Source organism: Doryrhamphus excisus, chromosome 7 (genome assembly GCF_030265055.1).
Source record: "Doryrhamphus excisus isolate RoL2022-K1 chromosome 7, RoL_Dexc_1.0, whole genome shotgun sequence".
Classification (NCBI taxonomy): Eukaryota; Metazoa; Chordata; class Actinopteri; order Syngnathiformes; family Syngnathidae; genus Doryrhamphus; species Doryrhamphus excisus.
In genome coordinates, this window is record NC_080472.1 from 11,615,609 (window position 1) to 11,643,587 (window position 27,979).

Here is a 27,979-nt window from a genome sequence, read left to right on the forward strand (position 1 = left end):
AATTTGAATTAAATCAACATTATAACATGTAACAAAGATAAAAATGAGTGCAATACATGACATAAAAAGCAATAATAATGATACTAACGTACCAGAATATAATTCCTCTAAATATGACAATAAAAATGGGAAAAAGTGTTTTTTCATATTCCTGTATTTAGGGCGGGTGTTCATAATTTGACATTCTTTGACAAAACATCACAATGAAACACCTGTGACATGTTTGTTACGACATATTTATTTTACAATCAACATGTAGTACTTAACACACAAATAATAACGAGCAAATATATAATATGCTTGTATTTACATTGTTAAACTCCATAGCAGGATAGAAGAAGAGTGAAGACAAACAAACAGGTGGGTGCTACCATGCAAAACAATAAATAATCATAATCTCCTGGGAGAGTCAAGCTGCTCGGATGCTACTTTTTGAGTCACTTGTCGTTATTCCAATCCAAAGCAATCGGCGATGAACACAAAGAAGATTGGTTTACGTGTACTGCAGAAGAGCCACGCCGTCCTTTAAAAAGACAAAGAAGACCTGGACGCTTCTCTTCCAGGACAGGAAGTCTCACTCCCAGCATCCCGGCTCACCGGAACGTTCTCCTTGTGCCGTCTCATCGCCTCAGGTGATGACCTGTGGCTCCCAGGCCTGGCTGGCCACCTGGGGGCGACACTGGGCAACGACCGGGGGTCCCGAGGGGCTCTGACTGTCCAGGCAGAATCCGCTGACGGTGTGCTGAAGGGCAGAGCCTTTGGGTTTCCATTTCTGCAGAAAAATGGAACTTCCTCAAGATTGTGTTGTGACGTAGTCAGGAAAATGATGTGAATTTACTTTAGCCAGGGCTCTCAAACACGCGGCCCACGGGCCAAATGTGGCCCGCAGGACACTAGTTTGAGGCCCCTGCCTTGATATGAAAGTTTAATGTTCGTGCGGCCCGCGCAAGTTTGATATGGATGCTGTATGGTATCATGTACCCAGAAAAAATTCTCAAGACCCTGCAGTTGCGCAATATGTTGTAAATAAAAAGAGTATAAATGTGACTATGGTCGTGTTTTGTCATGTCTACAGGGCTCTAATAATGCTTTGTTCATTTTAATCTGAAAAAAATCATTTGTCTACCCACCAACTATATGTGCTTTCTTAACTTTTTATTATTTGCTGTTTTATTATTATTATTATTATATTTATTTATTTATTACTGATTGATTGATCTTCTTTATTCTTGATTTGTTTATTTATTTTTCATCTTATTTTGTGTAGAAAAATAAAAAGTAAGATATTTGAGAACAGTGGAATGTTTTATCAGAGCTTCTATTGTAGAAAATTGGAACCAAAGCTCATTCATTCGATCATTTTCTACCGCTTTTTCCTCACGAGGGTCGCAGGGGGTGCTGGAGCCTATCCCAGCTGAACCAAAGCTAAGTTTTTTTTAATTTTTTTTTGTTTTTAATAAATGAATTTGATCCTTTCCTGGTTAAATTTATCATATCGCATGCTCAGATATGACGTAACACGCAGATCCAGACGTTCTTCACTTTTAAAAATGGAGGCCAGCAATCGGCACTGGACTAAGCAAAGTTTGTTTTTGATCCAAACTAAATTTCAAGACTGGACAGACGAAAAACTGGCAATACGGAATTATTCCAACAAGTGAAAGAACAACTCGGGGAAGTCGGTATCACGTGATGTTGGTGTTTACGTTTTACTGGGCATGCCCTATTGACTATTCTGGTTGATTATAGCGACGCATGTAGACAAGAGATTGGAATATTCCTTTCCATGGATACCATTGTTTCCCGAAAGGTCATTGGGAAAGAGAAAAAGTGGTGATGTAAAAACATGGCTACTGTGGAGTGTCTGTGGTGTAAAGACTGGCATAGCAATGTAATATTGGTCCGTGTGGCAACACCTAGCTTGTTCCTTAGTGATGTTTTCCAATGTAAAATCAAGGTTGAAAAACACTGAGCTAGAGCACCAGAAGACGTATTTAAGATTGAGCTTCAAGGCCCAGTCCTGTGATTTAGTGCGATGACGTTTTAGCTGGTTATCTGGTCCAATCATGAGCTGCTTTTTAAGATGAGCTAAAAAGTGACAGCGCTATAGCAGAACGTAAAAACAAGCTAATCTAATCAAGTGAAAAGTGTGGAATATTCCACGGGTTCTTACATATGTTTCCACTTAATAACTCCCTATGGTGTCATAAATCCCCCCTCCGAGCAGATGCAAGTTCAGGAGGGGGGGGTGAGGGCTGAGGTCATGGGAGCGCTCTGCGGGGTCGCGTCTGTAACACGAAGGGCGGCGGAATGTTCCGGTCCTCACGGTGATGCCGTGAGCCTCCAGGCATCTGCTGAAGCTGGACTCTTATCTCTTTCACTCATTCCATCCCAGCCATATTGGACTGATTTTTCAAGGCACACAGAGCATTGTGTCCTTGGCCTACGTAGACATGATGGATACCCAAAGAAAGATTAGACTCTCATCTTTCACCAGGGAAAAAAGTTTTTCCTACTAGAATGTTGTACTCAGATAACGAGGTTTCAGATAACGAGCTTTGCGCTTTTGGAGGGGATCCCTGGAAGAAGTTTGGGATGACTCTGAATCTTTTTTCCTTATATGGGCGTGCCCGAGTACAAGCTGTACAAGCTGAGTAGAACCAATCACAGTGGAGTGGGCGTTCCGACCGTTTGGGAAACTGGAGTAGGTGCCGACTATGGAAGCTCCAGAAAGCTGAGTGTGCGGGTCAATGTGTGGCGCTGCTCTTTAGGAGTCCACAAGTCAATGCAAAGGGCCCACAGTGAGCATGGCAGGCCCTTTGATGCGTTCGATGCCGTTTCTCTTCCTGGTTGCCACTGAAGTTGAGCACGTCATGCTATTATAAAATAAAATAATATAATGTAAAAATAGCGCAGACCTCACAGCTAGGAGACCAGGGTTCGATTCCACCCTCTGCAATCTCGGTGTGGAGTTTGCATGTTCTCCCCGTGCATGCGTGGGTTTTCTCCGGGTACTCCGGTTTCCTCCCACATTCCAAAAACATGCTAGGTTAATTGGCTAATTCCGAATTGTCCATAGGTATGAATGTGAGTGTGAATGGTTGTTTGTCTATATGTGCCCTGTGATTGGCTGGCCACCAGTCCAGGGTGCCTCTCGCCCGAAGACAGCTGGGATAGGCTCCAGCACCCCCGCGACCCTCGTGAGGAAAAGCGGTAGAAAATGAATGAATGAATATAAAAATATAAAATGTTTTTGGCTTAAAACTCTCTTCTATTGTGGAGTTGCATCATCACCCCTTTGTGTCTCTTATGGAACAGTCCAAGTATGTCTTTGCTTGTGTGCGACGTCAGCACATGGAAATAAAATGATTGACAGCGGACCATTTAAAGCCTTTCAACGTCACATTTTAGCAATTTTAGCAACCCAATAACGGGCGGCACGGTGGTCTAGGGGTTAGCGCACAGACCTCACAGCTAGGAGACCAGGGTTCAATTCCACCCTCGGCCATCTCTGTGTGGAGTTTGCATGTTCTCCCCGTGCATGCGTGGGTTTTCTCCGGGTACTCCGGTTTCCTCCCACATTCCAAAAACATGCTAGGTTAATTAGCCACTCCAAATTGTCCATAGGTATGAATGTGAGTGTGAATGGTTGTTTGTCTATATGTGCCCTGTGATTGGCTGGCCACCAGTCCAGGGTGTACCCCGCCTTACGCCCCAAGACAGCTGGGATAGGCTCCAGCACCCCCCGCAACCCTTGTGAGGAAAAAGCGGTAGAAAATGAATGAATGAATGAATAATAACAACAACAAAAATATTAAATAATAATTACAATAATAATTGTTATTATTGTAATTAATTATTATTAATTGTCATTATTATTAAATAATAATTATAATAATAACAACAATAATAAAATAATAACATTTATTATTGATTATTATTATTAAATAATAATTGTTGTTATTATTGCAATTAATCATTATTAATTATCATTATTATGGAATAATAATTATTATTATAATAATAATAATAACAATTTAATTATTATTATTAAATAATAATTATAATAATTATAATTGTTGTTATTATTGTAATTAATTATTATTAATCATCATCATTATTATTAAATAATAATAATAATTCATTCATTCATTCATTTTCTACCGCTTTTTCCTCACGAGGGTCGCGGGGGTGCTGGAGCCTATCCCAGCTGTCTTCGGGCGAGAGGCGGGGTACACCCTGGACTGGTGGCCAGCCAATCACAGGGCACATATAGACAAACAACCATTCACACTCACATTCATACCTATGGACAATTTGGAGTGGCCAATTAACCTAGCATGTTTTTGGAATGTGGGAGGAAACCGGAGTACCCGGAAAAACCCCACGCATGCACGGGGAGAACATGCAAACTCCACACAGATGGCCGAGGGTGGGAATTGAACCCTGGTCTCCTAGCTGTGAGGTCTGCGTGCTAACCACTCGACCGCCGTGCCGCCATAATAATCATTATTATTAAATAATAATAATAATGATTATTATTATTATTAAAATTCAGGATTGAAATGAATGCAGGAGGATAAAGGAAGCCCAAACATAAGGTTCCTAAAATATTGTGACAGATCAATAACACTCAATAGGTTATTACTTACAACTATAATAATAATAATAATAATAATAATAATAATAATAATAACAATAATAATAATAATAACAACAACAATATTTATTATTATATTTATTTATTATTATTATTTATTTATTATTTATATTTATTTATTATTATTATTATTATTATGTTTGGGCTTCCTTTATCCTCCTGCATTCATTTCATTATTAAATAATAATAATAATAATAATAATAATAATAATAATAATAAATATTGTTGTTATTATTATTATTATTATTATAATTATCATTATTATTTAATAATAATGATAATTAATCATAATGAATTACAATAATAACAACAATTATTATTGTAATTGTTATTATTATTGTTGATAATAATAATAATAATAATAATAATAATAATAATAATAATAATAATAATAATAATAATAATAATAATAATAATAATAATAATAATAATAATAATAATAATAATAATAATAATAATAATAATAAAAGCAAAAAGCAAAATCAGCACAGACCTGTCGCGGCTCTTTGGCGTTGCAGGGCTCCATCTTGACCTTTGACCCGGATGTGAAGACCGTGATGGCCAGGCAGAGATCCTGCTGTCTGATCAGCGGCTCAATGAGTTCCCACCTCTGCGGGATCACAGAAGTATGTTGGCTGTGTATTTCTACTGCGTTCCACGGGACCATGAAAATAGGACCCGCTTGGCAACGTAAAGGACAGCATGTGAAGTATAACACATCACACTGCTGCTATCACAACTTACTACAGTACTGCAGAGCAAAGTATTGCAACCTAAAGTACCAGGTGTCGTACCACAACGTAACGTATCGCATGGCAAGGGCCGCAGGTTCGATTTCCCACTAGCTCCACAACAAGACAATGACCGATTGGAATCTCACTGTGCCCCCCCTAGTGGCCGATTCCTGACCTGCGACTGGGGCCTGATGCCGCCGACCCCCCTGCACTCTGCCAGGCCCAGGCCATCCGTCCCGCGGGTCTCCAGGCACAGAGCTCCTTGCTTGAGGATGCTGGACACGGCGTCCTGCTCAGGAACCCTGGGAGGAGAGGAGGGAGGCGGGTCAGCGTCGTGTTCGTGTTCAATGACTCCAAGGCTGGCGTGGAGACGCACGCCACAAGGAGAACACAGCCCGGAAGGCGGGGCTTCCCTGGAGCTGATATCAGGCATGAATCATCATGGCCACCACTGAGTCGGGGCGTGATGACACACCGTATGTTTGCTTACTTAACACGGCAGGAAAAAAAAAATCTACTATCTCTAGATGAATTTTCTCCTTGCCTCTGCGTTAATTGATGCCGTGTGTGAGGACACGATGAGGCTGGTGTGATGACACATCCATCCCAGCATGCCGTTCACCACCACTCAACACAATCACAAGCGTTGGACTCATACCGCAGCTCGGGGTAAACGTTCTCCATGTACCAGCGGAAAGGCTTGCAGTTCAGCTTCCGTCTCAGCGTCAGGCGGTCGGCGATGCTGCACGGCGACCCCGATAAGGAGGAGACAGGCAAAGAGGGCGGGGTTAACCAACGAGATAGACGTAGAATGAACGAATAAAATAAAACAGCACAGTTGATGTTTGCTAAATACAAGGATGAAGAGTCTTGAACCAGTCATGATGTGCTATATATATCACTATATTGACACGCACTATGGTACCCATTATGGCATTGGATGCTCATATCACCTCCTACTTTGGTACGGGACATAATAATTTTAATTTTAATTTTAATTTTAATTTTAATTTTAATTTTAATTTTAATTTTAATTTTAATTTTAATTTTAATTTTAATTTTAATTTTAATTTTAATTTTAATTTTAATTTTAATTTTAATTTTAATTTTAATTTTAATTTTAATTGTTGCAATTAATTGTTTATTAATTGTTAACTGTTACATTTGTTTACTTCCTGCTTTTCTAATATAGTTTAAATTTAAATGTCATAAATCATTAAAATTTAAATGTAAATGTCATAAATAATTAAATAATTAATTAATTTAAAATGTAATTTAATATTTATATATTTAATATTATTATTATTATTAATTATTATTAAATATTTTTAATTTTAATTTTAATTTACAATTATTTATTTATTACTTATTTAATTATTTAATTATTTATGACATTTAAATTAAAATTTTCATTATTTATGACATTTAAATTTTAATTTAAATTATTTAGGACATTTAAATTAAAATTTTCATTATTTATGACATTTAAATTTTAATTTAAATTATTTAGGACATTTAAATTAAATTAATTTAAACTATATTAGGAAAGCAGGAAGTGAACAAATGTAACAGTTAGTGATTGTAAAAGTACCAGATGGAGGGGTAGGATTAAGTAAGCTTTGCTTCTTCCTACTCCTTTTGGACATGTGGAACTGGGAACTGATTATGGGATGCACTCAATTGGAATCTGATGCATGTTCAAATGAAATAAAACCATTACCATTACCATTACCATTACCATTACCATTACCGCATCAAGTATCAACAGCAGAGCCGCTTGTTTGAACGTATTTGCTCTACTGTCATTAAGCCCCGCCCCCCTCTGGAGCTCCAGTCACAAAATTAGGTAGGAAACACTTATTGCCAAAATGAGGAAATTGTCCAATCCCGTTCTTAGCAGTAAATATGACAAATACACGTTTTTTCTACATGATGAAAGCCTGTAATTACATGGAGTACATTGTCTAATTGTGCTACAAATGGGGTTTATAATGGAAGTCAATGGGACTGTTTTGTCCTGCAGGGACCCGAAAGGGTGGGAAATTTGGAAATGTACTACTAATCTTGGAAGGGTGTGGATTTAAAGGTAAAGTACACCAGAGGGTTAAACACACAAACCTGCCAAAGGCTTTGCCCTGGGCTGAAGGCCTGGCTGAGTAGTAGTACTGCTTGTACTCGTCCATCCACACCTCAGCAGCACGCCGCGTGTTCCTGCTCACACACACACACAGATGTCATAGTTGTATGTTGGTACCCCCCAAGCCCCCCCCCCCCACGGCGTGCCGCACATGCACCCACTTGATGTAGGTAAGAGCGTTGCCTTCAGGGAAGTCGTACGGGTGTCTCTTCCTGAACACGTGACCCACACGGCTGCAGGGCAGGATCTCCAGGCTGCCCCCGCACATCCACACCCGGAACGAGAGTTCTGCATAGCGACAGGCGTGATCAACAGGCTGCATGAAATATGTCGGCTAAACATTTTAAGGACTGGTTGGGCTGCTGGACACGTCTGCAGCGTCCAAGAGTCATGACGACATCACATAGTCATGGCGAGGAAGAACTACTTCCTGCACCGATGGAGGGGTGGAACCTCGAGTTGGCGTTACAAGGCAGGGAAGACAGCCTTGCCCGTTGATTTCATATCAAAGAAAAATATGCACAATATACAGGAAGTACAACAACAGAGAATGTACATTAGTGCCGAGTGGCCCAGTTCCCATCCAAACCCACCAGAGGGCGCTATAGTGAAAAAGTGGTGGTGATGCAATGAATGGGCTTCACTTTATCACGCTTCTTGAAAAATATATCCATTAATATATTCATTCATTTACTTGTCATGTTTGGGTCGGGAACCAATTAACTGTGAGAAATGAGGGATTATTATAATTAGATGTTAATGACTAATGTTAATGTTTTTGGATGGTATTAATTATTCCAGTGATTCCCAGTGTGGGCCCTGGTGGTACTGCAGGTGGGCCATGAGACGTCATTAAAAGTATGGTTCATTTTTGCAAATATTATTTTTAAAATTATTTAAAAATATTGAAAAATATTGCATGATTAAAAAATATTTATAGGCCTAAATAATAACCTGTTGAGTGTTATTGACCTGTCACAATATTTTAGGAACCTTATACAGTTTATGATTGGAACGTAGCTTTCTGGTCATCATGGCAGTCTTGGATGCAGTTATGAAAAGTATAAGAATTAATTCTGTCTTGTGTATAATAATAATTAATTAATAATTAATTAATAATAATTTATTAATAATCATTATTATTAAATAGTATTCTTATTTAATAATAATAAATAATAATAATTATTATTATTATTAATATATTTATAATACCAATGATTATTAATTAATAATAATCAACCATTAATTAATAATCATTATTATTACATATTATTATTTAATAATAACGAATAACAATTATTATTAAATAATTATTATTATTATTATTAATTAATTATAAATTGATTAATTATTGATTATATAATAATAATAATAATAATTATTATTATTAATATTATTATTATACACAAGACAGAATTAATTCTCATACTTTTCATAACTGCATCCAAGACTGGCATGATGACCATAATATTATTATTATGTAAGAATAATAATTAATAATAATAATAATAATTATTATTATTAATTATTATTATTGCATGATAATAATAATAATAATAATAATTGTTGTTGTTGTTGTTATTACTATTGAATAATTATTATTAATGATCATTATTGTTAGATAATAATAATTATTATTATTATTATTATTATTATTATTATTTGTTGCTGTTGTTATTATTATTATTAAGTTAAGTGCTCTGAGAACGCAGCATTTCGTCTATGTACTGTTTATAGGACAAAGGTGGGCCGCAGACATTTTATAGATTTTCACGTGGGCCCTGAGTTGGTCAAGTTTGGGAACCCCTGAATGATTCTAAACCACACACCTAGCAACTCTCCAGACTCTGTGGCATAAATGTGAGGATTTGCAAAGAGTGTAGTGTTGGGGTTTGGACTAATGGCCTTGGATGCGTTTGTGCCAGCTCTCCCTGTCCTTTTACTGCTGTGTGAGTTGGGTTCATAAAACATGGCGACAGTAAAAACACCAGCGCTGCATGGTTAGTAATTTCCCATTTTGACATATGTTGTAACTCACCAAAGTTCTCCCCTCCCCAGATGTCCATGTGGGTGTCGTACTGCCCCAAGTGGTTGAACCAGCTCTTGTCCATCACAAAAATGCCACCGGCAATGACAGGAGTCCTAAAAGGAAGTGACATCTTTAACAACGGAACACGGAGGTATCGTTCTAAATATCTAACATTAGAAAGACAGCCAAAGAAAAATAAATATGCAAGTAGGCCTGTCACCATAACAACTTTTTGCTGGTCGATTATCGATTGTGCTGCAGCATTTTTTTAGACAATTTTTTCATCAATCATATGGCATAAAGTTCATGCCATGTAACCGTATTGAACTGTAGTGAGCGACACCATCTGTGTGCACATAGCATTTTGCGCAATTTTCTTTCTATTTACATTTCCGACCAAACGCCTCGGTCAGCGTCAGCCCTCCAGACGAAGGCACTCTGCTATTGTTAAGGACCTGAAGTCAAACAATATAATCACCAAAGATCCTCTATATGACAGGAGCGCCCTGCTGTTTTTAAGAAACTACTGCCAAAGATCCTCCATATGACAGGAGTGCCCTGCTGTATTTGAGAAACTACTGCCAAAGATCGTCTACGTGACAGGAGCGCCCTGCTGGTTTTAAGAAACTACTGCCAAAGATCCTCTACATGACAGGAGTGCCCTGCTGTATTTGAGAAACTCCTGCCAAAGATCCTCTATATGACAGGAGTGCCCTGCTGTATTTGAGAAACTCCTGCCAAAGATCCTCTACGTAACAGGAGTGGCCTGCTGTATTTGAGAAACTACTGCCAAAGATCCTCTATATGACAGGAGTGCCCTGCTGTATTTGAGAAACTCCTGCCAAAGATCCTCTACGTAACAGGAGTGGCCTGCTGTATTTGAGAAACTACTGCCAAAGATCCTCTATATGACAGGAGCGCCCTGCTGTATTTGAGTAACTACTGCCAAAGATCCTCTATATGACAGGGGTGCCCTGCTGTATTTGAGAAACTCCTGCCAAAGATCCTCTATATGACAGGAGTGCCCTGCTGTATTTGAGAAACTCCTGCCAAAGATTCTCTATATGACAGGAGCGCTGTGCTGTATTTGAGAAACTACTGCCAAAGATCCTCTACGTGACAGGAGTGGCCTGCTGTATTTGAGAAACTACTGCCAAAGATCCTCTATATGACAGGAGTGCCCTGCTGTTTTTAAGAAACTCCTGCCAAAGATCCTCTATATGACAGGACTGGCCTGCTGTATTTGAGAAACTCCTGCCAAAGATCCTCTATATGACAAGAGTGCCCTGCTGTTTTTTTATGACAGGACTGGCCTGCTGTATTTAAGAAACCACTGCCAAAGATCGTCTACATGACAGGAGCGCCCTGCTGTTTTTAAGAAACTACTGCCGAAGATCCTCTATATGACAAGAGTGCCCTGCTGTTTTTTTATGACAGGACTGGCCTGCTGTATTTAAGAAACCACTGCCAAAGATCGTTTACGTGACAGGAGCGCCCTGCTGTTTTTAAGAAACTACTGCCAAAGATCGTCTATATGACAGGAGCGCCCTGCCGTATTTAAGAAACTACTGCCAAAGGTCCTCTATATGACAGGAGTGCCCTGCTGTTTTTAAGAAACTACTGCCAAAGGTCGTCTACATGACAGGAGTGCCCTGCTGTTTTTGAGAAACCACTGCCAAAGATCCTCTATATGATCTTCCCTAATCTCCTCATGATGACAGGCCTATGAACTGCATGCAGCTCCCCTGTAAGTTAAGGTCACCAAGGGAGTTGAGGAGAGAGAACAGGAAGGAATTCATGACATTTAGGGCGGGTCTGCATGCGTTTCCATTGACCCTGCCTGAGGCAAACTTGATTGGATGCTAAGAATGAACCTGATTGGCTGCGTCGGGTCACTCCTGGCCATTTTTTGCTCAATGGGGATCTGTTCCCATTTAAAATGGAGACTCCAGTCGAAGCCTGTTTAGAAAGACACAAAAGAAGAGGCGTCAGTCACGACAGAGAGAAGAGGAGCAGAGGAACGTTCTCATGTTGTGATTCCAACATGCTCTTGGCGCCGTTCCGCGCATCATGGGGACTTCCTAAACCCCCCCCAGCTGTTTTTCCAGCTGTTACTGTGTGGGATTCGCTGCTCTCTGACCTCCTCTCAGATCAGCCGAGGCTGCCAAGTAAGCAAAGTTGTCCAGGCTGATGACATCGATGATGGGGCTGACGACTCGCGTATGCTCCTGAAAAACAACAACATCAGAGGAAGGAGTTGCAACAGCACCGTGTTACCGCGTTACTAAATACTGTCACTAAAATATATATAATATATTTCAATATATTTAAGATTACAGTAATATTTGCCATTCTGCATTCATGGCTCTGCAAATGTGCTGATTTTCCTCCAAATGATTCCATAGAAAACACAAAGTCGGTAATAATTTCTATTTAAATATGCAATAATAGACATAAGCTGCACATCATGCATGTGCAAATATTTAAAAACATGCTCCAAAAATCCTGTAGTAATACATAAACCATCAATATGTACATTGCTGTAAATACTTAACAGAACTTATTGATCGGTACGGTGCTTTCTGTGCTTTAGTACTCTGCTGTTGCTGAGTACTTAGAACTGAACATTGTATACTTTCAAATGTGTGGTACTACAGTAGTAGTATTACAATGTGAAATGATGGTATGAAATAATAAAATAATGCTGGAGCGGCTCGGCTGTGTGAAACCGCAGTTCGATACCCAGCTGTCCCCACTTAAAGGCTGCTATTGCATGGCTGTTTTAAAGCGGCCCCATTTAAAACCGCAATGGCATTCATTTAGGACAAGATGATGGCTGCCAACACAGCCGAGGTTGTGATGCTCGTCAATGTTACTCATCGGAAAACCTGTTTCTAATCAACATTTCCCTGTCAATAAAAAATACTGTACGTTTGTAGTCCACTGAATCAGCCACAAAGTATTACTGACTGGGACCGTACTTCATGATGAGGTGATGTAAAACATGGCGACAGAAAGTTAAGTCACAGATGCTCCATGCTGTTTTAAGGACCTACTGCAAACACGCCTGTCAGAGATCATCTATCTTACAAGAGCACTCTGCTATTTTGAAGGATGGAAGGTTAGAAATATCATCAAATATCATCAGAAACTACTGCCAAAGATCCTCTACATGACAAGAGTGCCCTGCTGTATTTGAGAAACTACTGCCAAAGATCCTCTACATGACAAGAGTGCCCTGCTGTATTTGAGAAACTACTGCCAAAGATCCTCTATATGACAGGAGTGCCCTGCTGTATTTGAGAAACTACTGCCAAAGATCCTCTATATGACAAGGGCGCGGTGCTGTATTTGAAAAACTCCTGCCAAAGATCCTCTATATGACAAGAGCGCAGTGCTGTATTTGAAAAACTCCTGCCAAAGATCCTCTATATGACAGGAGTGCCCTGCTGTTTTTAAGAAACTACTGCCAAAGATCCTCTATATGACAGGAGCACCCTGCTGTATTTGGAAAAACTACTGCCAAAGATCCTCTATATTCCAGGAGTGCCCTGCTGTTTTTAAAAACTCCTGCCAAAGATCCTCTACATGACATGGGTGCCCTGCTGTTTTTAAGAAACTACTGCCAAAGATCCTCTATATGACATGAGTGCCCTGCTGTATTTGAGAAACTCCTGCCAAAGATCCTCTACGTAACAGGAGTGCCCTCCTGTTTTTAAGAAACTACTGCCAAAGATCCTCTACATGACAGGAGTGCCCTGCTGTATTTGAGAAACGACTGCCAAAGATCCTCTAAAGGACAGGAGTGCCCTGCTGTATTTGATAAACTACTGCCAAAGATCCTCTATATGACAGGAGCAACCTGTTGTATTTGATAAATTACTGCCAAAGAGCCTCTATATGACAGGAGCATCCTGCTGTATTTGAGAAACTACTGCCAAAGATCCTCTATATGAAAGGAGCGACTTGCTGTATTTAAGAAACTACTGTCAAAGATCCTCTATACGACAGGAGTCATATAGGACCTGACCAGGAGACGCATGCGGATCATGTGTGCGGATCATGTGTCATGAGTGTGCATCACCTCTTTGACCCGCTGGATCATGGGCTGCAGCCAATCAGCGTTGACTTCACAGTGGCTGTCCAAGAAGGTCAAAATGGTGGCCGATGCCGAGTTGGCTCCTCGCACGCGGGATCGGATCAGACCTGAGGGGGGGCGGCGACATTTTCACAGGGTCATTGATGACTTGATGAGTGCGTGTTGGATGACGGAACGCCATCCTTGTTGACAAGACGATTTAGCACAACTGTGGCGAGCTGAGCTGTCTCGGCCAATCAGGCGGCCGTGTTGGAGTTCTGCATATTTGCTCCGTGACGCCGCGCCTGTCCTGCGTGATGAAGTGATGAGTGTAGTCAAGTGTCGGGCGGGGGGCCTCCCGGCTGCACTGAAGCATGCTGACACTCTGCCGCCTCTTGTTTGCGGCGGGGAATGCGACACTTTGTGACACCTTCGAGCGAGCTAGCCATGTGACGGCGAGCGGGATTGCTGGCGTCACCACAGCTGCTGATGTTGTGTTGTTATTCCCATGATGTTGTGTTGTTATTCCCATGATGTTGTGTTGTTATTCCCATTCCATACACTCACCCTCTCTTCTGCCGTTCCGCAGGCAAAGCACTTTGGGAATCTGAGCCAGCAGCTGGCAGTCGTCAGCTGGGAAGTCGAGCAGAGGGAGACGTGTTAGCATGGAGGATACGACAAAACATCCTTCACTTGGAAAATATGTTGCTACAGTACACCGTGTTACAAAAGTGGGTACATTAGTATCTTACTGAGGAGTAGTACTATCAAAATGTACTGTAGAATCTCTCCCTCCCTTGCAACGCCCCTTCCAGTAAAGGATAAAGAAGTTCATTCATTCATTCAATTTCTACCGCTTCTCCTCACGAGGGTCGCAGGGGGTGCTGGAGCCTATCCCAGCTGTCTTCGGGCGAGAGGCGGGGTACACCCTGGACTGGCGGCCAGCCAATCACAGGGCACATATAGACAAACAACCATTCACACTCACATTCATACCTATGGACAATTTGGAGTGGCTAATTAACCTAGCATGTTTTTGGAATGTGGGAGGAAACCGGAGTACCCGGAGAAAACCCACGCATGCACGGGGAGAACATGCAAACTCCACACAGAGATGGCCCAAGGGGGAATTGAACCCTGGTCTCCTAGCTGTGAGCTAACCACTCGACCGCCATGCCGCCCGGATAAAGAAGTTATTTCATTTAAAAGTAGTATTTCATCTTTGTTACTGGATTTTGACTGACAGAGTAAAACGGAAAAGAACCCGCATGTACACCGAGTACCACGATGACATCATTATGACATACTGAACACAACCACCACCAGTGCAGGATAATCCCCTTTGACATCTGGAACAATGTGAATGCAAGCGTTTCATATAAAAGTCATTTGCCTGCACCCGAACAGGTTAGCATCACTGGTTGCTTTGTCTACATCAGGGGTCTCAAACACGCGGCCCGCAGGCCAAATGTGGCCCGCAGGACACTAGTTTGAGGCCCCCGCCTCGATATGAAAGTTTAATGTTAGTGCGGGCCGCGCGAGTTTGATATGGATGCTGTATGGTATCATGTACCCAGAAAAAATTATTACGTTTGATTCATGTTCATGTTAAAGGTTAAATAACTGTTAATAGTTATCCTCCCTATCCGTGTGGAAGTGGTAAGTTTTTGGCTATTTAAGTTGAAAGGAAATAACTTGAAGGCTACCGTTTAGGTCGCTAGCTCTCTAGTTTGCGAGTTAGCATGTGTCTCAAGACCCTGCAGTTGCGCAATATGTTGTAAATAAAAAGAGTATAAATGTGACTATAGTCGTGTTTTGTCATGTCTACAGGGCTCTAATAATGCTTTGTTCATTTTAATCTGAAAAAAAATCATTTGTCTACCCACCAACTATATGTGCTTTCTTAAGTTTTAATTATTTGCCGTTTTATTATTATTATTTTATTTATTTATTTACTAATGATTGATTGATTTTCTTTATTCTTTATTTTGTTTATTTATTTTTCATCTTATTTTGTGTAGAAAAATAAAAAGTCAGATATTTGAGAACAGTGGAATGTTTTATCAGAGCTTTTCTTGTAGAAAATTGGAACCAAAGTGAAGTTTTTTTTATTTTTTTGTTTTTTTTTGGAAAACCTGATGCAGCCCAGTCTCACCCAGACCCGAGCTCCAATGGCCCCCAAGTAAATTGAGTTTGAGGCCCCTGGGCTACATGATACGCATGGAGAAGTGAATGAGAAGATTAGCGTGCATAGATCCCTCCTCCTCCTCCTCCGCCCTGATGGCCATCCATCCTTACACACCAGGACTTCTAATCCTCGTTGATTGAATTTGTTCTGCGTACAAAACTGCTTTTGTGAGGCTTTGCAGTGTGTTCATGCATGTATGCATGTATGCATGCATGCATACATATGTGTCACTGTGTGAAGTGTGTGTGCATGAAAGAGAGAGTGCATTAGCGTGGTGGTGTTGTGACAGCTGGTGTGTACTATGTGTGTGTGTGTGTGTGTGTGTGTGTGTGTGTGTGCGTGCAGACTGATAACCTATCCTCATATGGCTCGGTGAAGGGGCCGTGACACACTCGGTGGGCACTAGGAAATTTAATACAAAAATTGCATTAAAAAAAAAGAAAGAAAAAAAATAATAAAAAAATAATTAAAAATAATAAAAAATAATGAAAAATAATAAAAAATAATGAAAAATAATAAAAAATAATGAAAAATAATAAAAAAATAAAATGTAATTAAAAAATAATTTAAAAAAGGGAAAAAAATAAAAGAAAAAAACGGAAAAAATAAATAAAAAAAATTGCATAAATGTACATTTAGTACTGTTGGATATTAAGAACGTCTTGCAAACAAGCATTAAAGCGAATTAGGCTGTTCATCAAAACCGAAGACTAAACCTGGACTGTCGGGTATTCCCACTGTCATGATCTTCTGATGACAAAGGCCAAAAAGCTTTCTCTCTTTGAACAGCAGCAAAGGCAGGGCTTCTGGCGGCCTGCCATTGCTGCTGAGGTTGACCTCAGTAAGAAACGTCTTCAAAGAAACAAAAAAAGGTCAAGTCATAGACCCCCTAAATGTCATCCGGAAGGATCCGATTGAAACCTAATGTTCAAATCCCGACCCAATCTTGTGTATCATCTCGTCTCGTGAACAGTACAGTGTTACCCTCGCTCCATCCTGGCCCTTTATGGTAATGGTAATGGTAATGGTAATGGTAATGGTAATGGTAATGGTTTGATTTCATTTGAACATGCATCAGATTCCAATTGAGTGCATCCCATAATCAGTTTCCAGTTCCACATGTCCAAAAGGAGTAGGAAGAAGCAAAGCTTATTAAATCCTACCCCTTCATCTGGTACTTTTACAATCAGTAACTGTTACATTTGTTCACTTCCTGCTTTCCATAATACAGTTTAAGTTTAATTTAATTTAATTTAATTTAATTTAATTTAATTTAATTTAATTTAATTTAATTTAATTTAATTTAATTTAATTTAATTTAATTTAATTTAATTTAATTTAATTTAATTTAATTTAATTTAATTTAATTTAATTTAATTTAATTTAATTTAATTTAATTTAATTTAATTTAATTTTACTTTATTTTATTTTATTTTATTTTATTAATAACGCACCTCGTACGGAAGTACTCGGTGATATGAGCATCCAATGCCATAATGGGTACCATAGTAAGTGTCAATATAGTGATATATATAGCACATCATGACTGGTTCAAGACTCTTCATCCTTGTATTTAGCAAACATCAACTGCTTGTATTGTTTCTTGAATTGGCTCATTGTTGTGCATTGTTTGATTTCCTTACTCAATCCATTCCATAGTTTGATTCCACATACTGAAATGCTATGGCTAGCATAACGTAGTCCTAGCATAGAAGTGTTTCAAATGTACTTCTTCCCTGAGATCATATTTCTCCTCTCTTGTAGAGAAGTATTGGATGACATTTTTAGCTAATTGCTTATTTTTAGCCTTATGCATTATTTTAGCTGTTTGAAGATGAACTATATCAGCGAGTTGAAGTATTTGTGATTTTAGAAATAAGGAGTTAGTGTGTCCTCTGTAGGCGGCATTATGAATTATCCTTACTGACCTTTTTTGCAGTACATTTAGCCAGTGAAGATTGCTTTTATAGTTATTAGCCCATATTTCCACACAATAAGTAAGATATGGTAGAACCAGAGAGCAATAGAGAGTGTGGAGTGATTTCTGATTGAGAACAAGTTTTGCTTTGTTCAATACTGAAATATTTCTGGCCACCTTAAAGAAGAAGTTGAGAGTAGTCGTCTTCTGCCAGCGTATAAAAGGCGAGTGCTTTTCCAGCGTAATGATTGTAAACAAATCCACATTTATTGTGGTTAATTGTTTCCAAACCTGGATTCCTTCTTTATGAAAAGCAGTTTTTCACCTTATTAGAGGCCTCTTGACATACCAGCCCTTAGTCAGCTATATACTGCTATTACCCAATACAGTAGACATCATAAGAAGATATAAATAAGGCTCATGTAAATGTGTTCCAGTGCTACGGGACAGGAAGTGACATCGGGGTTCAGAGTTGAGTTTTAGCATAGCATAGTTTACAGCCGCAAACAGTAGGTCGTGTTCGGGATTATTGCGCCAAAGCAATAAAAGCAATTAAGTCTGGTGCTTGTGTGTCACACTGAACATCCATCCATCCATTTTGCTCCGCTTATCCGGGTCCAGGTCACGGGGGCAGCAATCAGAGTAGAGCCGCTTCTCCTTCACATCGAGAGGAGTCAGTTGAGGTGGCTCGGGCATCTAGTCCGGATGCCTCCCGGACACCTCCCTGGTGAGGTGTTCCGGGCATGCCCAGCCGGGAAAAGGCCCCGGGGCAGACCTAGGACACGCTGGAGGGACTATGTCTCACAGCTGGCCTGGGAACGCCTTGGTGTCCTCCCGGTGGAGCTGGAGGAGGTGGCCGGGGACCGGGACTGCTGCCCCCGCGACCCGGACCCGGATAAGCAGAGGAAAATGGATGGATGTTTGGTGTGACACACAAGGACCAGACTTAATCGCTTTTATTGCTTTGGCGCAATAATCCCGAACACAACCTACTGTTTGCGGCTGTAAGCTATGCTAAGCTAAAACTCAACTCTTAATCCCCGATGTCACTTCCTGTCCCGTAGCACTGGAACACATTTACATGAGCCTTATTTATATCTTCTTATGACAGGGGTCTCAAACAGGTGGCCCGTGGGCCAAATGTGGCCCGCAGGACACTAGTTTGAGGCCCCCGCCTTGATATGAAAGTTTAATGTTAGTGCGGCCCGCGCAAGTTTGATATGGATGCTGTATGGTATCATGTACCCAGAAAAAATTATTACGTTTGATTCATGTGTAGCCGGTCTAGCCGACCCTCTCTTGTCTCACTGGGATAAAACTCTGCGTTGTGTTGTGCGAATGGATGAGACGGGGATCACCGCTGTTTTGCCACTGGAGCAGGATTTATTTGGGACGAGCTGTGTGAATAAAATAAAATCAGTACAGCAACTCGTCTGGATTTCAACAGGCACACCTCTCTCCTCAGTGGGATCTCGCGCCGTCTCAGTTAATGCACGTTTCTATAAATTCGCATAATTCATTCAACATAACATTTGGAAACACAAATACCTTTCAATGTTTGTCTGATCGTATAGTTCTAAATTTTTGTTTGTGCATTCTGGCAACAAGGTTCCTTAAAATACATTTTTACATTCAACAGTGGCAATTTTTATGTTTTATAACATCCCCATGGCGGAGGGAGACAAGAAGTACACTGCATTCACGACCCCTGTGGGTTTGTATGAGTATAATAGAATGCCACAAGGTCTGTGCAATAGCCCCGCCTCATTTATGCGCATGATGCTCAGCATATTTGGTGACTTCTCGACGAATCTCGACGATTTGCTGGTGTTTGCTTCAACAGAAGAGGAAGCTTTGGAGAGGCTTGAGGTTGTGTTTCAGAGGCTGCGACTCCACAACCTTAAGCTAAGTCCTAAAAAGTGTCACCTGATGCGATCTTCAGTCAAGTTTCTTGGTCACGGCACCACTGTAGCCGGTGTAGCCCGTACGGGGATCGAACCCGCGACCTTGGTGCTGATAACGCCAAGGTCGCGAGTTCGATCCCCGTACGGGCTACACCGGCTACACATGTTCATGTTAAAGGTTAAATAACTGTTAATAGTTATCCTCCCTATCCGTGTGGAAGTGGTAAGTTTTTGGCTAAGTAAGTTTAAAGGAAATAACTTGGAGGCTACCGTTTAGGTCGCTAGCTCTCTAGTTTGCGAGTTAGCATGTGTCTCAAGACCCTGCAGTTGCGCAATATGTTGTAAATAAAAAGAGTATAAATGTGACTATAGTCGTGTTTTGTCATGTCTACAGGGCTCTAATAATGCTTTGTTCATTTTAATCTGAAAAAAATCATTTGTCTACCCACCAACTATATGTGGTTTCTTAAGTTTTTATTATTTGCCGTTTTATTGTTATTATTATATTTATTTATTTATTACTGATTGATTGATTTTCTTTATTCTTGATTTGTTTATTTATTTTTCATCTTATTTTGTGTAGAAAAATAAAAATTAAGATATTTGAGAACAGTGGAATGTTTTATCAGAGCTTTTATTGTAGAAAATTGGAACCAAAGCGAAGTTTTTTTAATTTTATTGTTTTTAATAAATGCGGGTTTTTGTTTTTTTTTGGAAAACCTGATGCGGCCCAGTCTCACCCAGACCCGAGCTCCAGCGGCCCCCAAGTAAATTGAGTTTGAGACCCCTGTCTTATGATGTCTACTGTATTGGGTAATAGCAGTGTATAGCTGACTAAGAGCTGTTATGTCAAGAGGCCTCTGGAGGAGGTGGCCGGGGACCGGGAAGTCTGGGCTTCCCTACTGAGACTACTGCCCCCGCGACCCGGACTCGGATAAGCGGAGGAAAATGGATGTATGGATGGATAATAGGCCGTATTCACAATTTTTTTAATTCATATATTTTTGAAAAATTGTGATAGAGTGAAGCTGCAAAATGACCAGACAGTCAAAGTGTTTCCTGGCATGTGGGTTGATGCCGTACTCCCACTTTTTTCCACATAAAACCTCCAGTAGCGCAATAATAAAGCTGCTAATATGACATTACTGTTTAGATGTCTGGAGAGCTGTGCCACCTCCATGTGTGTGTGTGTGTGTGTGTGTGTGTGCGAGCCATGTAGGTCACCGTGTTGTTCTTGCAGACACAGCATGCATGTGGAGGTGATTACAGAGCGTGTGAAGCATTAGCTCATGTTGAACTAACAGTGGTGGAACAATTAGCATCGTGTCATTATCCTCCCCGCGCCGAGGGGATTGGCATGTCTCACCCTCCTTATTTACCGTTACAGTTTTTCTCGATTGTTTAAACACTTTTTCTGAAAGGATGCCTCATATTCTCACAACTCTACACACAAAATCACTCACACATTTCTGAAAAACCCTCAATTCTCCTGCAAAATGAAACTTTACATCCAAAATGGTGTTTTGTCTCCAAATGACGCACACATACCTCTATATCAGGGGTCTGAAACATGCGGCCCGCGGGCCAAATGTGGCCCGCAGGACACTAGTTTGAGGCCCCCGCCTTGATATGAAAGTTTAATGTTAGTGCGGACCGCACAAGTTTGATACGGATGCTGTATGGTATCATGTACCCAGAAAAAATTATTACGTTTGATTCATGTTCATGTTAAAGGTTAAATAACTGTTAATAGTTATCCTCCCTATCCGTGTGGAAGTGGTAAGTTTTTGGCTATTTAAGTTGAAAGGAAATAACTTGAAGGCTACCGTTTAGGTCGCTAGCTCTCTAGTTTGCGAGTTAGCATGTGTCTCAAGACCCTGCAGTTGCGCAATATGTTGTAAATAAAAAGAGTATAAATGTGACTATAGTCGTGTTTTGTCATGTCTACAGGGCTCTAATAATGCTTTGTTCATTTTAATCTGAAAAAAAAAATATTTGCCGTTTTATTATTATTATTATATTTATTTATTTATTACTGATTGATTGATTTTCTTTATTCTTGATTTGTTTATTTATTTTTCATCTTATTTTGTGCAGAAAAATAAAAATGAAGATATTTGAGAACAGTGGAATGTTTTATCAGAGCTTTTCTTGTAGAAAATTGGAACCAAAGCCAAGTTTTTAAATTTTTTTTGTTTTTAATAAATGCGTTTTTTTTGGAAAACCTGACGCGGCCCAGCCTCGCCCAGACCCTAGCTCCAGTGGCCCCCAGGTAAATTGAGTTTGAGACCCCTGGTTCAAACAATCGAGAAAAACTGTAAAGCACATCAACTCACCATCCGTGCTGAAGTCGTCGATGAGAATGATTTCATGTATGAGCTGCTGAGGACTCCTCGTCAGGACGCTGGCGGAGGACACAGTAAAGGATGAGCCGGACCGCATCCAAGCCACCCGATGTTGTCATTGGTCCTTCCTTACCTCTTGATGGTGCGCAGCAGCGTGGAGCGAGCCTCGTTGTGGAAAGTGATGATGATGCTGGTGGCGGGAAGGTCGGCGTCATAGTTGAGGGACGCACACCTGCGGGGAAGAAACAGCTCATAAACATTTCTTGATGTAACCAAGCGATAATATTTGGTGTATTTGGTGAAATGTAAATGAGCTAGTTTTTAACCTTCGTCTTGTGTTAGCTTGTATCATCTCTTATGTTAACGGGTCGGTTTTGACCCATATTATGTATTAAATCAGCTATAAAATACACTAAAAACAATAAGTTACCATCAAATTTGCTTCTCATGTCTTGGTTACAGGCGGCACGGTGTTCGAGTGGTTAGCGAGCAGACCTCACAGCTACTTGACCAGGGTTCAATTCCACCCTCGGCCATCTCTGTGTGGAGTTTGCATGTTCTCTCCGGGTACTCCGGTACTCCTCCCACATTCCAAAAACATGCTAGGTTAATTAGCCACTCCAAATTGTCCATAGGTATGAATGTGAGTGTGAATGGTTGTTTGTCTATATGTGCCCTGTGATTGGCTGGCCACCAGTCCAGGGTGTGCCTGATACATGTCTGTATCAGGTGCACCTTTTGGGTGTTAAGTTGCTATGTGATGAATTTAGTGCTGTTGGTAGTGACGACAACATAACTGTCACTGTACACTGGTATATTTGCACATATTTACACATTTGGCACCTAGACCTCACAGCTAGGAGACCCGAGTTCAATCCCACCCTCGGCTATCTCTGAGTGGAGTTAGCATGTTCTCCCCGTGCATGCGTGGGTTTTCTCCGGGTACTCCGGTTTCCTCCCACATTCCAAAAACATGCTAGGTTAATTAGCCACTCCAAATTGTCCATAGGTATGAATGTGAGTGTGAATGGTTGTTTGTCTATATGTGCCCTGTGATTGGCTGGCCACCAGTACAGGGTGGACCCCGCCTCTCGCCCGAAGACAGCTGGGATAGGCTCCAGCTGTGGAGCTGTTATGTGATTCTATGCATTAAAATGTAAAACGGGTCGGACCCTAACACAAGAGGAGGGTTGAATGACCCCACCCCCACCCCCCACGGGGGCTCACCTGTAGTGTCGGGTGTCCCTGATGGTGCGCTCGCCCCCCAGCCGGTCGCTCTCCAGCAGATTGAAGGCGTGCTCCCTGTACGGGTCGTCTCCTGGCTTCAGCTGCTTCGCCGCCAAGTAGGACCTCTCATCGAAGGCGCCCAGCAGCTGCCCCGTCAGATCCCCCCGCGGGGGCTGGCTCACCTGACGACCGCAGGGTAAAATAATAAAATATAAATAAATTGGCCACTGAGCTCATGAAAATGCATGAAAAGCCAAGCGGAGTCGAATGGCTTGAACCTCGGTGATCCGTCATCAGGACCCCCCCCCCCCCCCCCCCAAAAGCTCATCCAGGACGTTTCTCTCCGAGGATACTAAGACACAGAGAAGAGCAGCTGCTTCAATGTTGGCCGACTCCTCTGAATTAAACATGAAGCGCGTCTGCCGCCTCTTTCAAGTCGAGTTAAAAGACTCGACGAGTCACACTGGAATCGAACGTGGCTGGAGATGTCTGCGGACGTGACGGAGACAAAATCCTCCATCGCGGTTAACTGGCTCCACATCCCACCCTAGTGAGTCCATTTCATTCATTAATGGAATAGTTTCATAGTTACTACACTGAAACCCTGTTCATCCTTCTGGGTAAACATAAGAGACCTCTACACATTATATAAAACCCCTATAGTCACCTTTACACTCGCATTACCCAAATTTAGCAGACATAATATCTGAAAATAAGCCATTTAAGAAATATCCATACATCCATCCATTTTACTCCACTTATCCGGGTCCGGGTCGCGGGGGCAGCAGTCCCAGTTGGGAAGCCCAGACTTCCCGGTCCCCGGCCACCTCCTCCACTTCCACCGGGAGGACACCAACGCGTGTCCGAGGTCTGCCCCGGGGCCTTTTCCCTGCTCGAGAACCAGATTTGGCCGCCCTTTGGACCAGGTCGCCCAGGCAACCGCCCTTGACCACCACCCAACACACAATGCACCGGACCCTTATGCTTGCCCCCGTAGGTGGTGGGTCTACGAGGGGCATTTAAGAAGACTTAAGAAGACTCATACCAGTATCTGTTGCTGTAAACGTGTTAGCTAATGCTAACTGCACCTACATAGCTATTTTGAGTGACATCAGTAACTGTTACATTTGTTCACTTCCTGCTTTCCAAAACCTTAAACTGTATTATGGAAAGCAGGAAGTGAACAAATGTAACAGTTTTAAAGATGTGATTAATCCAGTTCAGTCCATAGTTGACTCAAAATTAATTGCAACTAATCACAGATCCACAATTGAAAAATGATGTTGAAAATCCTGCTTTCCAAAACCTTAAACTGTATTATGGAAAGCAGGAAGTGAACAAATGTAACAGTTAGTGATTGTAAAAGTACCAGATGGAGGGGTAGGATTTAATAAGCTTTGCTTCTTCCTACTCCTTTTGGACATGTGGAAATGGGAACTGATTATGGGATGCACTCAATTGTAATCTGATGCATGTTCAAATGAAATTAAACCATTACCATTACATAGTACATACACAACTCTACATAAATACTACTTTTTGTGTATATACAGTAGAGTTCCTATTTCTATAGTAGGATTTTTAAAAGTAGCTCGCAGGCTGAAAAAGTGTGAACACACCAACTTACGTTTTTAAATTCAAATTACACAATGATGCCCTCAGATCGCCATCTCTGTTTTAAATAATCTAAATGAGGGGTCTCAAACTCAGTTTACTTAGGGGCCACTGGAGCTAGGGTCTGGGTGAGACTGGGCCGCATCAGGTTTTCCAAAAAAACCCCAAAAAACGCATTTATTAAAAACAAAAAATTTAAAAAATTTCGCTTTGGTTCCGATTTTCTACAATAAAAGCTCTGATAAAACATCCCACTGTTCTCAAATATCTTACTTTTTATTTTTCTACACAAAATAAGATGAAAAATAAATAAACAAATCAAGAATAAAGAAAATCAATCAATCAGTAATAAATAAATAAATAAATAAATATAATAATACAAGGTCAAATAATAAAAACTTAAGAAAGCACATATAGTTGGTGGGTAGACAAATGATTTTTTTCAGATTAAAATGAACAAAGCATTATTAGAGCCCTGTAGACATGACAAAACACGACTATAGTCACATTTATACTCTTTTTATTTACAACATATTGCGCAACTGCAGGGTCTTGAGACACATGCTAACTCGCAAACTAGAGAGCTAGCGACCTAAACGGTAGCCTTCAAGTTATTTCCTTTCAACTTAAATAGCCAAAAACTTACCACTTCCACACAGATAGGGAGGATAACTATTAACAGTTATTTAACCTTTAACATGAACATGAATCAAACGTAATAATTTTTTCTGGGTACATGATACCATACAGCATCCATATCAAACTTGCGCGGGCCGCACTAACATTAAACTTTCATATCGAGGCGGGGGCCTCAAACTACTGTCCTGCGGGCCACATCTGGCCCGCGGGCCGCGTGTTTGAGGCCCCTGCCATACAGCATCCATATCAAACTTGCGCGGGCCGCACTAACATTAAACTTTCATATCGAGGCGGGGGCCTCAAACTACTGTCCTGCGGGCCACATTTGGCCCGCGGGCCGCATGTTTGAGACCCCTGGTCTAAATCATCTTTCACGTATTGTTGCTAAATACGAGGCGTCTATGGGACCTTTTAGGCTTTTGGAATCACAGGCAGACCACATAAAGCTTAAATGTAAACAAACCAGAAAATGTTCAACAAGCCGACTCAGTCGACTGGTGGGCCTTGTTGTGAAGCCAAAGCTGAGCGTGGAGACGACCGAGACACACGCGTGTGCTTTATAACACACATGGCACCAACATAGACATTTCCTGGTCTCCATGTCAGTGTGGGCGAACAGAACAGATCAGCGCCATATCTATCGGTGTTTGTGTGAGGCCGCCACAGATACATGCCACACTGTCACTGACTGTCTCTTTAAAACGCCATCCGACCTCTACGGGACTCCACAGGGAGGTGTTTGGGCTGTCTGTGGTTGTTCTCAGTTTGGTGACAACAAAGGTGAAGGACCTCCGTGTGCACTGAGAGCAAAGAGCGGCGCTTTGTTACATCATCAGGTCTACACGGTGATGAAGGATCAAAGGAGAACATTGACCTGTAGGATTTGGAGGAGGCGGCTTTCGTCCTTGCATCACTGTTGTGCATGTCAAGGTGCGTTCACTGACACCTGATGAAACACAACAGCCCTGCATGGTGCTGCAACTTACACTAACACTAGCTAGCAAAAGCACTGCAACGCAACACAACCCCCACCCCCCACCCCCCTCTCCCGCTGACTGCTGGTGCTCTGCAGCAACACAACAAGGAGGTGTGTTCAATGTTTTTTCGCACAGGACTTACGGAAAGCCTCTTACAGGTACTTGCTGGGAGGCGGGGAGGAGCCGGGCTCCCATGCAGCCGAGAGCTCGTCTGGAGCCGCAAGGTGGAATGCGCTAAAAGCGCACCCCGGCATCCAGCTGTGAGCCCTCGTCATCATCATCATGACCACCACGCAAACGCATCAACATGCAGCACACACACCCCCCACCGGCCCCGGCCGCCCCTCACTCACTATAAGCGGGAGTGTCCTGTCGTCCCGGTGGATCTCCAGCCGCCCGGGCACCGCCTTCAGCCCGCCGTGGCCCCTGCTGCTGCTGCTGCTGCTCCCGCCGCGGCTCTCCGAGGACGAGGGCGACGACGCCGGAGGCTTGCTGTCCTGCCACAGGTAATAGAAGGTGCCCAGGATCCAGGCAACAGTCAGGATCGCGATGGCGTTGGCCCGAATCCTGCGCATGGTGAGCCCATACGGAGGGGCCCCGGAGGCGAGCCCGTTTGGTGCTGCGGAAGGTGCGGCGGGTCCTCCTCCTCCTCCTCCTCGCTCCGAGGCGATGAGCAAAGCCGCCTTGGCGAAAGGCGAGAAAAGCCTCAATGGGTCCGCGGTGAAGAGACGCTGCCTCCCCTGCCTGGATGCATGGATGGAGCTCTGGGTGGAGGCTGCGCGGTCCTAGCGCCGACGGGTTCTCTATGCTGGAGGGAAGCCACCACAGAAGACTCATCAATCCGCTTTAGACACGAATAAAATTGCATTATGATGCCAAAAGTATACTGCCTGTCTGCTGAGGTGCCTTTGAGCATTGCGCGCTGGTGCAACAAACACTAAGATGTGATTAATCCAGATCAGTCCATAGTTGACTGAAAATTTATCGCAATTAATCACACATCCACAATTGAAAAATGATGTTGAAAATCCTGGTGACTAATTAGCTGGTTCGATTAACTGGTTGCTGGTTCGATTCCCGTCCAAATCCAACTTTGCACCAGACTAGAAAGGAAACAGAAAAACAGAAGAGATGCTGACCGTCTCCTTGGCGTCCGGGGAGCTCCGCCTCACACCCAGCCTGCCATCAAGAGGTCAAGGGGGGCCGAAGGGGGGTCGCAGCCACATCTGTCCACGGGCTGGGCCCAGTTGGTCCTCGTTGCTGATGTCCCTGTTGTCTCACGGCAAAGACGGCGAGGCCCCGCAGCTGCACAGCGCGTCAAGAAGACAATAAAAGATGCGGCCGGGAGATTAGTGGGTGCACGCAGAGCCGCTGGTGAGAGCCAGGCTGCGGTTAGCGTGGAGGTCAGCGTGGAGGTCAGCGCCGTCCATCATCGGGCCAGAGAGGAAGACGTCCTCATTCCCTCCTCGGGCTGGAATGCGTTCTTAAAGACAGTGTCAGAAATTACACAGCAAACTAAACTAAATGT

General features: G+C 42.0%; 1 protein-coding gene across 1 annotated transcript; it reads right to left on the reverse strand.

Annotated features, from left to right (window-relative positions):
• Window positions 1–90: 90 nt before the first annotated feature.
• galnt16 (UDP-N-acetyl-alpha-D-galactosamine:polypeptide N-acetylgalactosaminyltransferase 16) lies at window positions 91–27,978 on the reverse strand. Its single transcript, XM_058078484.1, has 16 exons — window positions 27,591–27,978; window positions 26,805–27,259; window positions 23,222–23,403; window positions 22,128–22,226; window positions 21,986–22,053; window positions 14,207–14,272; window positions 13,646–13,767; window positions 11,702–11,789; window positions 11,436–11,520; window positions 9,571–9,674; window positions 7,694–7,820; window positions 7,514–7,606; window positions 6,054–6,137; window positions 5,571–5,697; window positions 5,155–5,271; window positions 91–772 (listed from the first exon to the last, which is right to left on the reverse strand). Exons 2-16 carry the CDS (start codon window positions 27,024–27,026, stop codon window positions 629–631), a joined length of 1,728 nt encoding a protein of 575 aa, XP_057934467.1. The 5' UTR covers window positions 27,027–27,259; window positions 27,591–27,978; the 3' UTR covers window positions 91–628.
• Between the last annotated feature and the right edge of the window lies 1 nt (window position 27,979).

Coding starts and splice junctions, on each gene's coding strand:
- galnt16 (XM_058078484.1), bottom strand. CDS start 27,026: ATGCGCAGGATTCGGGCCAACGCCATCGCGATCCTGACTGTTGCCTGG. Junction 7,607..7,693: donor AACGCTCTTACCTACATCAA/GTGGGTGCATGT, acceptor GTGTGTGAGCAG/GAACACGCGGCGTGCTGCTG. Junction 5,698..6,053: donor AACGTTTACCCCGAGCTGCG/GTATGAGTCCAA, acceptor CTCTCCTCCCAG/GGTTCCTGAGCAGGACGCCG.